The sequence below is a fragment of the Zingiber officinale genome, chromosome 3B (genome assembly GCF_018446385.1).
Source record: "Zingiber officinale cultivar Zhangliang chromosome 3B, Zo_v1.1, whole genome shotgun sequence".
NCBI classification, from domain to species: Eukaryota; Viridiplantae; Streptophyta; class Magnoliopsida; order Zingiberales; family Zingiberaceae; genus Zingiber; species Zingiber officinale.
Genome location: NC_055991.1, coordinates 116185476 through 116199121, shown reverse-complemented (window position 1 = coordinate 116199121; position 13646 = coordinate 116185476). Strand labels below are relative to the sequence as shown.

General features: G+C 37.0%; 2 protein-coding genes and 3 non-coding genes across 12 annotated transcripts; 4 read left to right on the top strand and 1 right to left on the bottom strand.

Annotated features, from left to right (window-relative positions):
• The first annotated feature begins 2426 nt into the window (after nucleotides 1–2426).
• Nucleotides 2427–5433, top strand: LOC121967378 (lysM domain-containing GPI-anchored protein LYP6-like). Its single transcript, XM_042517546.1, has 5 exons — nucleotides 2427–3191; nucleotides 4477–4594; nucleotides 4672–4833; nucleotides 4912–4943; nucleotides 5026–5433. The coding sequence occupies exons 1-5, from the start codon at nucleotides 2534–2536 to the stop codon at nucleotides 5274–5276; spliced, it is 1221 nt and encodes a 406-aa protein (XP_042373480.1). The 5' UTR covers nucleotides 2427–2533; the 3' UTR covers nucleotides 5277–5433.
• Nucleotides 5434–6506: 1073 nt separating this feature from the next.
• Nucleotides 6507–6579, top strand: TRNAK-CUU. Its single transcript has one exon. It is a non-coding gene; the product is annotated as a tRNA-Lys (tRNA).
• Nucleotides 6580–6665: 86 nt separating this feature from the next.
• Nucleotides 6666–6738, top strand: TRNAK-CUU. Its single transcript has one exon. It is a non-coding gene; the product is annotated as a tRNA-Lys (tRNA).
• An 82-nt stretch (nucleotides 6739–6820) lies between these two features.
• Nucleotides 6821–6893, top strand: TRNAK-CUU. The gene has a single exon. It is a non-coding gene; the product is annotated as a tRNA-Lys (tRNA).
• Nucleotides 6894–9412: 2519 nt separating this feature from the next.
• Nucleotides 9413–13636, bottom strand: LOC121967377 (probable N-succinyldiaminopimelate aminotransferase DapC). Of its 8 annotated transcripts, none has more exons than XR_006107738.1 (4): nucleotides 13283–13636; nucleotides 10994–12212; nucleotides 9886–9975; nucleotides 9413–9814 (listed from the first exon to the last, which is right to left on the bottom strand). XR_006107738.1 is itself a non-coding variant. In XM_042517545.1 (2 exons), the coding sequence occupies exons 1-2, from the start codon at nucleotides 13475–13477 to the stop codon at nucleotides 11061–11063; spliced, it is 1347 nt and encodes a 448-aa protein (XP_042373479.1). In that variant the 5' UTR covers nucleotides 13478–13636; the 3' UTR covers nucleotides 9413–11060. The 8 variants fall into 8 exon arrangements, 1 of the variants encoding a protein (XP_042373479.1); XR_006107739.1 differs by having other exon boundaries at nucleotides 9886–9938; XR_006107740.1 differs by having other exon boundaries at nucleotides 9413–9809; nucleotides 9886–9938.
• Between the last annotated feature and the right edge of the window lie 10 nt (nucleotides 13637–13646).

The following is a 13646-nucleotide window of genomic DNA, read 5'->3' as shown; positions in this document are numbered from 1 at the left end:
GCTAACCTGGCCCTTCTGACTCTTGACTCCTACGTGTCGTTGACCCTTTGCCCATGAGGGCCCCCTGGCCTTATCGCCGGATCACCGACCAATCCGATCAACCCGAACCCGACCCATATAACTCGAAAATTCGATTCAAAATGATTTTTTTGGGCTATTTTTTCTATAATTCTTCACTTTTATCTCAATACTCCATCATTATCATACAAACATGATATTAATATACATAAAAACATCTAAATTTTTAAAATAAAATGTGATTTAACCCCAAAAAACCCACAAACTCTATATTTAAGTCAACCCGGGTCAACCCGAACTCGACCCGACCCAACCCGAAATTTTTTAACTCTCCAACCCTTCAACTCGAACTCGAAAATGCCCAACCCGAACCTGACTTTTTTCGGGTCGACTCGAGTTGGGTCGTCGGGTCGGGTTCATTTTTGACACCCCTACTCCCATGTGCCTATAATCCTAGACATTGTTCATTACATCTAGCGCTATTATAGTAGCTATGACTAGTTGCTATAATATGTGATGGTGTTCTCCTTCACTCATTTGGGTTCCTCATTTTCCTTTGAAACTACGGTCAATTATATCGGTTCTTCAATGGGGCCGCTCCTAGTAACTTATGAATCAAAGCTTGTAAGGCGGGGACCAGCATTGCCAACATGCCCCCTTGTCAAGTCAATGAGGGGATGAAGTGTGAGGCTCGTGTATATGCACAAGAGAGTGAAAGAGCTTGAAGAAGACAAAGAGAGTTGTCATTGCATGAGAGAAGAAAATCATACCTCTACTTACCTTCACGAAATCTTATATAGCCTCGAAGGTAAGAGGTTCACATAGACCAGTACCACGACTCAAAGCCCTAAGCGGATCATGTGGATGACTGCATGGGCAAAGCATCGTCCGCTGGCCAAATGCATAAGCGGGACGTTACACTAGGGGCAATAACCATTGGTTCATACTCCTAGCGTTGTCCGATCATTAGCTTGATGCCATTTTCCTAATAGGCAGGGGTCTCTTTTGCGCCAAAGGTTGTAGGAGGTTAAGTTCAGAAAGAGTCTCCTCGACCATCATCCCGGAGCCACTATGGTCACACAGGGAGAGGAGGTCAGGGCTTGATGAAATTCTATTTTCGTAGAGGGCATTGGTCTAAAGTGCAGAGTCATGGTTGGGCGACCATCTGACTAAGTTCACTTGGGCCGCATCAACATGTAAAAGCTATTAAGCAATATAACTGTTTTAAAGTGTTTCTAATTTATTTGAAGCGATTTTGATAAAGTTTATTTTTTTTACTAAGTTGTTAAATAGTATTTTTCATATAATAATATTTAGAGTTTTTTATTTTAAGATTTAAGATTTAAGATTTATGTAGGATTTAAGATTTAACTATACAACAGCTGCTATCTAAATAGTTGATACAACTATTTTAAAGTAAATTTAACTAATTGAAAGCAATTTTAATAAAGTTCAAGTAATTTTAATTAAGTTGATAAAAATATTTTGATATAATAGTGTTTGTGATCAGTAATTTTAATTAAAATGAAATGATTAATTTTGTTTATATTAGTTGTAACTAAATCTTAAATATTTAAAATCTTTAATCCTAGATTCTAAACTATAAACATTATTATATTACAAATATCTTTATCAATTTATTTAAAATTATTTTATTAAAATTATTTTAAATGGACCAAAATCACTTGAAAATAATTATATTAATTACATAATATTTCTGTTAACAAATAGTCATAGCAACTACAATAATATTAAAAATAAGAAATAATATTTCGATAACTATGGAGAGTCTCCACGTCAATTTTCTTAAACACATAATTTATCTTAAATTTTATATTTTATATAATTTTTTTTACATGGTATCTTATTCATTCTCTAATTTAGATTTTATGAATAATAGTACTTCTTTAAATTTAGTAAATGAAATGCATTTCATAAAGATGAAAATATCACTTAGTTTGAGAGAGAGAAAAATAAATATAATAAAATTTTAAGATAATTAATATAGTATAATATGTAATGAAAAATGATTATCTTAATTTATTAAAAAAATAGATGATTTAAATTTGAAAGATTTTATAGAAAAATTGATGGTCTATATGCTACAATCGCATTAAGATAAGAGATACGTTAGAGAAAAAATATTTAAGGAAGTGTTCTTTTGAATTTTGTTTTTTTTTAAGAGCAGCCATAATTCGAAACGCTCATTCGATTTGTAGGCATGCTTTTAATTTTTATTTTAATATTTAAATTTTTACCCTATAACTTTATAATAAGAATATATATATTAAGTCCACTCACTAAGCGACGCCTGACACCCACCCACCGGCACCAACCTCCTCTAAAAAAATCATCGAATTCGATACCCATGATTACACCCCCTCAATCTCTCTCTCTCTTTTTCGACCGTTGGTTCGAATCCTAACGTTACGAACGCTTCCTCTTCCTCTCTCTGTCTCTCTCTGCGGCATAACACTTGCCCAGTTGCCTTCGAAGAAGAATCTAGAATCCAAGAATGGAGAAGAAGTCTCTGCTCCTCTTTTTTATCTCCTCCCTCCTTGCTCTGCTCGACGGATCGGCTATCGCTAAGTCCACCATCGAGCCCTGCTCTACCTCAGACTCCTGCCTCGCCCTCCTCGGCTACTCCCTCTACGCCGACCTCAAGGTCGCCGAGGTCGCAGCCCTCTTCCAGGTCGATACCGTCGCGCTTCTCGCCGCCAACTCCATCGACTTCTCCCTACCCGACGTTGACAACCGCATCCTCCCCGCCGGTCTCTTCCTCCGCGTCCCCATCGCCTGCTCCTGCTCCGGCGGCATCCGCCGATCCGTCTCCACCCGCTACACCCTCCGCCCCGCCGACACCCTCGCCTCCGTCGTCGCCTCTGTCTTCTCCGGACTCACCTCCGTAGACCAGATCCGGGATGTTAACGGCATCCAGGATCCCTCCGCCCTCGACGCTGGAAGCACCCTTGTCGTGCCGCTCCCCTGCGTCTGCTTCAACTCCACCGACAACTTTCTCCCCGCCGTCTACCTCTCCTACGTCGTCCTTAAGGGCGACTCGGTCGCCGCCATAGCCGCCCGTTACGCCACCACTGCGACGGACATCATGAACGTGAACTCCATGGGGGACCCTTCGATCCACCCGGGCGATATTCTCGCAATTCCACTGCCTGGTACTTGATTTACACTTTGTCAATTATGCCAACTTGCTGCCCTGCTTGAAATTATAAAAATCTCAACATAATTCGAGCACTAGTATTTACCTTGTTTCTAATTGGAATGCATAAGGAAGAAACCAGAATTGACATGCTAAAAATTCAGGATAAAATCCTTGAAAACAATGGATAAATTCTATAATAAGATAAAAGGCAAATATAATCCGATCTCTATGTTTTGGAATTATGATTCTTAGGAGTTCTTTCTTTAACAAATAATTTCTTTTCTTGGTAGGTATTTAGGGCATAGGATTAGAGTATGCAAATTGTGTACAATTAATACACTAGACTTGCGTTATGACCAACTGTCTCATAGACCTTCTGTCCTCCAAAACTAAAATTTCATTTGAAATTATCGGTTAACTTTTTCTTAACTTTTTTTTAATTCAATTGCCATAAAATTTGAGCTGCATTTGTATGGTTTACAAAATATTTTATCAATGCACATGGGGGTTGAATTCACTTATAACCTCATTGGGGTTTTAGCAAGTAATATGCCCCCATTAGAGTTCAGGAGCAATGCTTTTGCATCAATTTTGTCTTTTGGTGTTATTTTCTAAGAGTGATTTCATATAACGATATGTAAATCATCTAATTTGTATTTAGAAAATAAATTCTTACTCCACCCATTAAAATCTCTTTATATAACACTAAAATAGAAAAAGGCTAATCTGTTGTTTTCACCACTTGAACCAAGGCTTAACTACATGATCCCAATTACAATTTTCAGTAATCTCATCTCTTTATCACTTTTTCTCCATGTTGCTAAACCTTGTTGGATTAGATAGAGTTTATCCAGCCAGCCCCTGCATTTTCATTATATATATTTTTTATTTTTGAAACGTATTTATTTTCTTTCCCAGGAATCGTTAGCATTAGTATAGATTAATTATTTCACAGCGCTCTTCTATCCTTTCTTTGTTTCTTTTCTCTCTTTTACTCACTCAATGTCTAAACAAGCTCCAAGTCGTCTTTCTCCTACTTTTTCATTGAATTGTTTTGCAGTTTGTTCACCTAGAGTAGGCCGTTGTCCAAATCAAACTTCAAAATTGATTTTCCTTGGTTTTTTATTTGAAAAGTCCATTTGGCACCGTAATATCTGTTCATCTTTCATAACACCTTCATTTTCAAAGATTTGAAGACATTCTTGATCCCAATTATAATTTTCAGTACTCTCATCTCTTTATCACTTTTTTCTTGATGGTGCTGCTAAACTTGGTTGTTTCTTCTTACCTTGATATAGCTTGTACATCGACATTTCAGCAGTTTGCCAACGATTCTGGTTTGCTTGTGGCAAATGGTAGCTACGCCATTACTGCTGGTCACTGTATTCAGTGCAGTTGTGGGCCGGGAAATCTCAAGTAAGCAAAGACTTTCCCTTCATTTCCCCTTCTGTTTGATCATTTTATTTCATTCAAACCATCCAAACATTTTGCAGTTTGTACTGCACACCATCATCACTAGCAGTATCATGCTCGAGCATGCAATGTGGTAATAGCAATCTTATAATCGGAAATTTTACCTCCCAGCAGACGAACTCTGGTTGCAATGTCACGTCGTGCGACTACGGTGGTTTTGTAAATGGTTCCATTTTCACTTCGTAAGTAGTCGTTTTTTTTTACATTTTATTTCGATATTTCTTTCTCAACAGAGAAGGGGCATTAATTCTCCAATGCAGGTTGACTACTACTCTTCAACCACAATGTCCAGGTAACTAGTTAATCCTCAATGTGGGAAGTCATGTTTCCCAAAGCACCGATTAACACATTCATGTTATAAAAATCTCATTCAGGGGGACATCAGTTACCACCAGTCATACCTCCACCGACCACAACACTGCATGGTTCTTACCTCGGTCCGTCACCATCTCCGGCCGAAGCAGGCGGTCGAATTCCAAGCTCTTCCAGACCACAAACAACACAAACTTTCCCTGGTTCTTCCCCTGCCTCAGGCCCTGCCGGAAGCATTTCTGAAGCACATTTTGCCAGGCCATGGAGCCACATGTTCTGTATGTTAGCCATTTCTTGTTTTTTCCTCTTATAATACTGAATCCTGCCTTGCAAAATTTGTTTCAAGTAGAGAAGCTGATCTTACCTAAATCAACTTGCATAGATTCTTCCAACTCTTGTTCTTCATGCATAGAATTGTCTCAACTCTCGGAAACAGTCACCTATGATCAATCTTTCTTCATCGTTGATTATGTCAAGTTGTTGGAACTTGGAAGCCTTAATACTAATAAAAATCAAGGAATTTCCCTTAAAGTAGGGTATGAATAAATCAAGCCGTTTATGAACTATTTGAAGTTTGATTCGATAAAAGTTCGTTTGAGTTTATTTAACGAGGTTTATTATAATAAACAAATCAAGTTTAAGTTTCATAATATTTGGCTCGTTAGTTTGTGAATATGTTTGTTAAGTTCATGAATAAATTTTTAAATAAAAAAATAATAATATTGATATTAAATTTATAAATTTTACACAATAAATATATTAAATTTATTTATTAGAATAAAGTTATAAATTTTAATAAGAATATTATAATTTTTTTAAAATATATAGTTTATTTTTTAATAAATATTTAAATTTATAATTTATATTTACTAAGTTTGTTTAGATTCAATAAAAGTTTAAATAAGTTAGTGAGATATGAATAGTTCAAATTCGGCTCGATTATAAACGAATTAAACTTGAACATTCGAGAGTTTGACTCGGTTCGATTATACCCTTACCTTAAAGAGTAGTATATTTATACTGTTCTTGAGGATGGTGGGCACAGTTTGGTTTATACCGAATCCAAACCCAAACAGAAACTCTGTGGATTGAAATCGAACCAATTTTTTCTTTTTAATTTAAATTGAAGTTTTAAATAGGTGCCAGTGGGAAGTTGGACGATAGTGAAATACGGGATTGATGCTGTTTCCCTGTTGGATTTAAGCTTCTGTCAGTGTACCCAAAATGAGTGAGACGGACAAGTAGCTCTTAAAGGAAGTAGCCAAGGTTAAAATTGAGTGAGACATGATCAAATAGCTTTTAAAGAAGTTGCCGTGACTACATTCTCTGTAGATTAAGTCGGAGTAAACAGCCTCTCTGGTAAAGGAGAGCGGCAGAGGAAAAGATAATCCCGATTCAAAATGAGATCAATTGGATGAAAGCAGATACGAGATTTCTCACGTCTCTGAATCAGCAAAGCTGAGAATAACGGACAGGTGAGATGATATCTATTTGCATGGTGTTATTATAAATTAATTTGGATTTTAAAATGACCTGTACACTAGCCCGTCTAGCTCAGTTGGTAGAGCGCAAGGCTCTTAACCTTGTGGTCGTGGGTTCGAGCCCCACGGTGGGCGTTTTTGACCATTTTATATATATTCCTTCTATCTTGCCTGGTAATTTTATTTTCCTTTATATAATATATATTGATCATTATCATCAAGCCCGTCTAGCTCAGTTGGTAGAGCGCAAGGCTCTTAACCTTGTGGTCGTGGGTTCGAGCCCCACGGTGGGCGTTTTTACCTTTTTTTGTTTTCGTTCAGAGCCTGCTAATAGTATTTTAATATATATTAAATATGTATTTATTTTTATTAATAAGCCCGTCTAGCTCAGTTGGTAGAGCGCAAGGCTCTTAACCTTGTGGTCGTGGGTTCGAGCCCCACGGTGGGCGTTTTCTTGTTTTTGTTTCTCGCGTCCCCTAGAAAAAAAAATAAAACAAATTAAACATTAAATGTGATTTAAAGAATATTTCCTAGACGAATGAAAGCGTATTTAATTTTGTTTTATTTAGTTTATTTTGGCTTTCGTTGGCACAGGATGTTTTTTTTTAAAATATGTCCTTAAGAAAATATCGGGAAAATTGTCTTAAAATCATTCCTCTTAGACTTTACCTGCAAAGAAGGTGTAAAAAAAAATTATTTTCACCTCCTAATCAACCCCAATGGATCTCAATTTAGTTAATTACCTCTCATTTTTTTTTAGATAAAAAAGTTTAAAATAAGATATATTTTTTTTCCTAAATTCAGCATATTAAATTAGAATATAGCATTCATTCTATCAAATTGAATATGATTTTTAAATGATGTATAATTGGATCGAAAATATATTAGATTTTCTTTATATGATGTTCAATTTGGTACATCATTTTAGAGAAATTATATTAAACTGTGAAAAAGTCGTACTCAATTTAATAAAAATTATACTCGATTCAAATTTAAATATGCTAAATTTAGAAAAAATTATATCTTATTTTAAATTTTTTATACATAGAAAAATGAGGGACAATTAGATAATGTTTGTATGTAGGGAGTTAAGCAAATAAAGATATATTAGATTCTCTTTAAATGATATTAATTTTGATAAAAAAAATATACTAAATTCTTTTTAAATGATGTTAAATTTAAGAAAAATTATGTTAAGCGGAAAATAAATCGTACTCAATTTAATAGAAAATATACTCAATTCAAGTTTAAATATACTGAATTTAGAAGGAATTATAACTCATTTTAATACCTAAAAAATGATGGATAATTAAGTAAAGAGGTTTACCTGAAGAAGTTAAAGTAAATAAAATTTTAAAGAGAGTAGAGAGTGAAAATATTTTTTTTATATGGATATTACATGTAAAGTTTTAGTTGTGAATGAGAATTTTAAAACAAATTTCCCAAAAAAATCACTGATATGCTAAAATCATCTTTATTTATGTCTTCATTTTTTAAGAACAAATTTTATGTGATTTAAAAATCATATCTAGCCGATTAAATTGAGGACAGATCCCCTGATCCGTAATTTATGGACCAGGGAATGGTTTATTATTGTAGGCCCTTGATTTGGATGGACCCTATCAATTTAAAGGTGGGCTCTATCCAAATTAATGGTCCTCATACTGTTGACCATCTCCTGATCCACAAATTAAGGACCAAAAGATCCGGCTCGGATTAAACTAGCCTTCGCCTTGATTATTTGTGGACAATTCAAATATTAACTTTAAAAGATCTAATAAATTGAGGTCTTATTTATTTATTTTAAAATCATTTTGGACTCCCATTGGTGATTGGTGAACCAACCCTGGCTCAACAAAATACTTTCTATAGGTTGTAATTTTGGATTAAGAAAAATGTATATGATTTTAAATCTAATTTCTAGTATATCAATGTCTTATTTTTTCCTTTTTTTTTATAAAAAAAAATCATTTTGTGATTTCGTTAGTGGATCATTCTAGATTAAGAGCTAAATTTTTTATGGTTTTTTTTAAAAAAAAATCTAATCTTAAAGTCATTTTTTGTTTTAATTTTTTAGAATTATTCAGACTTTCATTGGCATCCAATTTGGAGCTAAGGACATATGCTAATTAGTATAAGCAATATTGAACATGACATTTTAAAAGATAATCGAATAATAAAATACTATTTAAAATTTAATATGACAGGGATAATTAGACTTACAAGTTGATGATGATAAATTGTTTTTTTTTTCATGAAACATTGATGCTCAATTCAGAATTGATACTTCACAGTTGAGTCACTGACTTCTACTCCAAGATATTTGGTCAAGCATCAAATATAAGCATCAAGCACAAGAAACACATGAAGGGTTATGAGATTGATTGGCTCTAACAAAAAAAGCAAACTTGATTTCCTAGGGTTTATGATGTAATCATACAATTCAGTCATGAATCAGCGCTCACATTCGCGATGTTGATCTGCTTCATGGGAGTGACGATGAGCGTTGCAGTTGCGCTTGCGATGGAAGGGCGCGATGCAAAGCTACCGAGGATGGGCTAGGTCATTGCAATCAAGTGTTGGTCCATTTGAAAAGCTTCTTTGGTGCAAATTGTATACTTTCCACATGCTTCAAGCAACTTAATGAGGAAAGATGTGATTTAGGCTAATGGTTATGTACCCCCGATTGGGAGTGACTTTCGCGGCTAAACAGGTCAAGCACTCTAAGGGGCTTAGGACGACAGTTGTGTACCGGCTTGAGTATTATTTTTTTCCGGCTGAACAGGTCAGCCAACTAGAGTGCCTTGAATTTGAAGGATTTACTTAATTAAATTTAAATCAGGGTGAAAAAAATAAAATTACAGCGAAAGATTTAAGAAAGTAGCACACAGAAAACTCATTTGATTTTAATTAATTCGGAACTTTATGTGACTCCTTCTCTAAAATCCAGATCCCGCAGACCTATAGATGAGTGATCCATTAAATGTCTCTTCTAAAATCATCGAAAAAGGTAATTGAATACAAGATAAGGATCGTGTAACAATCTACATTTCCCTTTAAAAATAAGGGTAAGAAAGTTTGCAACACAATTAAAATTACCAACAATCTGGACACGTTCGTGTGTTGCTATCGGTCTATTGGAGATGATTAGATGACTCGAAAAAGTAGCTTGGTAGCGGAACGACTTCTTTGAAGTAGCAACATAACGTCGGAGCAATCAGAACACCAATCGAACGCGTAGAAGCTTGTAAACTGCGTTGTATTGAAGCCTTGGTCGAAGTGCCCTTATAAAGGATGTGAAAGGCGCCTTCCATAGCCTTGAAGGCGCCTCCAACTTGAGAAATCCGATCCCGAACAACCCGGTTCTTATCTACGACGAAGTCTGAATTTTATCTTACGGAAGACACCTTCCATGAATAGTATGAAGGTACATTTCGTTACCTAGAAGGCACCTCGGGCATTGTTCACCCGAGGTCTTATTTGCTCCTTTTGCCCTACACAATGTGTTAGTCCAAAATTAAAACATCTAACCTGCAAAACAAAATTAGTACAGTAATAATAATAAGTGTCATAATTAGTTCATATCTTTCCAGAATCAAGACTACTCAAGGTCTAAATTTAGGGATTCAAAATGAACCTAAACTGGACCGAGACCTACTGTCTCTCAATCGGGAGGCGTCCTCACTAGGTCACTCTCCTCCAGTGACTTACGTTCACTTACCAATTTGCAGTCTATCAACTAGCCTCTTGACCCACCAGGTCTTCATGCAAGTTGTCAGGTCCGCATATCCAACTGGACTTTTGCCAGTTGTCAGACCCCGCAGACCTAGTTAGATTTCTTGCCAGATATCAGGTCAACCCTTTGACCTATCTGGTCTTCGTACCAACTATCAAGTCCCGCAAACCTAGCTGGATTTTAGCCTGGTATTAGATCCTCTAGACACGTCAATCTCTGCACGCTCGGTACATGTATTAGACTACAAAACACCTAACTTGACTCATTTATCATTCATAAAAAATTGAGTTAAACTGTTAGTATAAATTACACCAATAATAATTTCTCTTAAAATAGTTAGGACTCATGCTGGAGTATTATTGTCATCGGCCACCCTCATTCTAAGTACTCGAACAACAGAGCCAAGGGAGGCAGGCCTTCACTAGAAACCCCTCCTCCGATCCTCGAGTCAAAGGATGTACCTATAATGAAATCCATTTTACTCCTGAATGAGGAAGCTTAATCCATTGACATCCAAACTAGGAATTATTTCGATTTCAATGTTTTTGCACGACCAAATATGCAGTAAAATACTTTCGAATCTCTGCTAGACTCTTTCATTTAACCCCTTCTATACCTATGTTCTACCTCAACACTCAAAGTGAAGACCCAAAACTCCTGTTGCTACATTTTGAACTTGTTTCAGATGTTTGAGATTAAACAATGAGAAAGTGGCATTAAAAAGTATCAAAAACAGGAGCTAAAACATGGATCAAATACAAAATCAAGCTGTAAAGATTCGACTGTTTGAAAAGCTAAATAACTAAGTCTTACCATGCCAACTTCATCTTCTTAGAATTTGGAGAGCAAAACATATGATGGAAAGAACAGCATAAGCTACTCATCTCTTATGGAGCCTTTCCTTCATCCGCTCGACCGCTGCCCTCAGTGTGTGTTCATCCTTGCAGAAGGTAAATCTTACTAAACTCTTTCCTTCCTCAGGGTTCAGGTAGAACACACTGGTCGGTATGGCCACTACTCCAACCTCTGTGATCAAGTACTCACAGAAAGTTATATCATTTTCGAACCCAAACGGGGTATGATCCACCATAACAAAGTATGTCCCACTCGATGGGTAAACGATGAAACCTGCTGCTTTTAGTCCCTCCACAAGTATTGCTTTCTTAGCCAAGTAGTCTCTCTTCAATTCCTCATAATAGGTATCAGGTGCCCTCAAAGCTACTGAAGCTGCCCACTGCATGGGAGTTGATGTGGAGAATGTGAGGAATGAATGTGCCTGCCTGAATCCCCACGTCAGGTGTGGTGGCGCTACTGCCCATCCAATTTTCCATCCAGTCAAGGAGAATGTTTTTCCCAGAGAGTTCATAGTCACAGTTCTCTCATACATTCCTGGGAGAGATGCAATAGAGATATGCTCAGCTTCAAATGCCAGCTTGTCGTAAACCTCATCAGTGAAGACTAAAATGTCGTTCTCTATGCAGAGAGAGGCAATCACTTCCAGTTCTTCTCGGTTAAACATTTTCCCAGTAGGATTGTGTGGCGTGTTTATCATTATGGCGCGTGTTTTCTTTGTGACAACAGATTTCAGCTCATCAAGTGGAACGGCGAAATCAGGAGGGCAAAGTGTGACAGACTTTACTTCAGCACCAGCCATAGAGAGCGTAGCTAAGTAAGAATCATAAAATGGGGCAAAGAGTACCACTTCATCGCCAGGATTGATCAGACCCAAAATGGTTGCAGCAATTGCTTCAGTGCACCCTGATGTCACAGTCACTTCTTTCTCGGGATTGACTTGTAACCCGGTATCCTTCTTAAACCTCTCAGCAATGGCAGAATTAAGTTCAGGAACACCATATCCCCTTGCATATTGATTCTTTCCCTCCTTTATAGCCTCTATGGCAGCTTCTTTAACAAACTCTGGTCCATCAAAGTTAGGGAAGCCCTGGCCTAAGTTTATTGCTCCATGTTTAATTGCGAGCAAGCTCATTTGAGTGAAGATAGTGGTCTTAAAGTTTTCCAGCCGCTTGGCAACCTGCAGAAAAATTTCATGCCAATTCACTTGAATGCAGCATGTCACAACAACAACCACCACAGCAGGAATAACAAGGAAAAACAACACATGCAAAACACAAAATTGCATTAAAACAAACAATATTTACAAAAGAACCATTAAATTACTTTGTGGTTGAAAATTGACATTCGATTTATTTCACTAAGCGAATACAATTATGGAAGTTCAAATAGTCATGAAAAATCACTTCAGAGTTTGAATAAGTTGTTTTTTTCATGACAAAAGAAAGTTTATTATAACTTCCCTAATTGTGTAAGTTATTAACGCTCAAGTTAAAACTCAAATGAAAACGAAAGATAGCATCACAAAATGAAAAGTTGGATGAAATTAGACCTGTCTTATATATAAACTAAAATATCATCGCCATCAATATTCCAAAGCACATAAATGGAAGAGATCATTCAAAAGCCATTTTCCAAATTGCATATTCAAGTTTGTAATTATGTGATGTGATCCTTGGAGAAATTAGTGAATCATATTTACGTGGTAAGAGTTCTCGAATACCATAAGAGAGCCTGCTCATATTGTCTCTAAATTACTTTGATTCCAGTTGGTCAAATTGACATATAACTTCTCCCATTAATCTATGTCATTCCATGACATTGAAATGAAATGTTGGGCTTAATCAGGTATCCAGGTTGCTCAAAAAGACTTGACAGGTGATAAATTTCAGGATAAACCATTATCGTGCTGTGCATAGAAGGCAGTAAGAAATAGAGATGGCAGGACTCTGGCACTCAGACGATGGCTATACGCATTACAAATGACTGGGGGCTTTGCATAATTGTGGATTCAACTTTGTGGAAGGTGAGGCTGCCGACCAAAATTAAGAATTTTGTTAGTTTTTATCTCAACAAACACTAAGCAGTACAAATCCAACTATTAGTACTACTAGCATCGATTTCTTGCACATTTTTATACAAAGACAGCCCGATCAATGACTAATGGCTTCACCTTTGAAAGCACAATCGCAGGCATTAAGCAATGGCCCGGCCACAAAAAAACACCTAAATCGCAAATCGAATTCGCACCTGAACCGGAGGGGGGCTAGGCGGGAGCTGCACTTGCCCAGCAGGCGAAGCACCCTTCTCCCCGGAAGTGGAGATCGCAGCCATGCGGACGGTCGAGATCCGGCGAGAGACGGAGCGGAAAACGGAGGCGGATCTTAAGAGGAGCATCTCGTGGCCAGCTGGGGACGAGGGATTCGCAAGCGAAAGAAGAGGCATCGGTTGTGAGACGCAGGCAACCTATTCCTACAGAAGAAATTAGGTATCTAATTCGATCTCCAACACCGCCGTCGCCGTCGCCGTTGTCGTCGCCGCCGCCCTCTCAGCCCAAACCATGCGAAAGCGAAGAGTATGCGACGGAGCACGAGTGAGGAGGAATGGCACGTGC

What these genes read in the sequence shown, in the direction of transcription:
- LOC121967378 (XM_042517546.1), top strand. Translation starts at nt 2,534, where the DNA reads ATGGAGAAGAAGTCTCTGCTCCTCTTTTTTATCTCCTCCCTCCTTGCT. An exon ending in TCTCGCAATTCCACTGCCTG is followed by an intron (nt 3,192 to 4,476) that starts GTACTTGATTTA and finishes ACCTTGATATAG; the next exon opens with CTTGTACATCGACATTTCAG. An exon ending in AATGGTTCCATTTTCACTTC is followed by an intron (nt 4,834 to 4,911) that starts GTAAGTAGTCGT and finishes TCTCCAATGCAG; the next exon opens with GTTGACTACTACTCTTCAAC.
- LOC121967377 (XM_042517545.1), bottom strand. Translation starts at nt 13,477, where the DNA reads ATGCCTCTTCTTTCGCTTGCGAATCCCTCGTCCCCAGCTGGCCACGAG. An exon ending in CTAGCCCCCCTCCGGTTCAG is followed by an intron (nt 12,213 to 13,282) that starts GTGCGAATTCGA and finishes ATTTTTCTGCAG; the next exon opens with GTTGCCAAGCGGCTGGAAAA.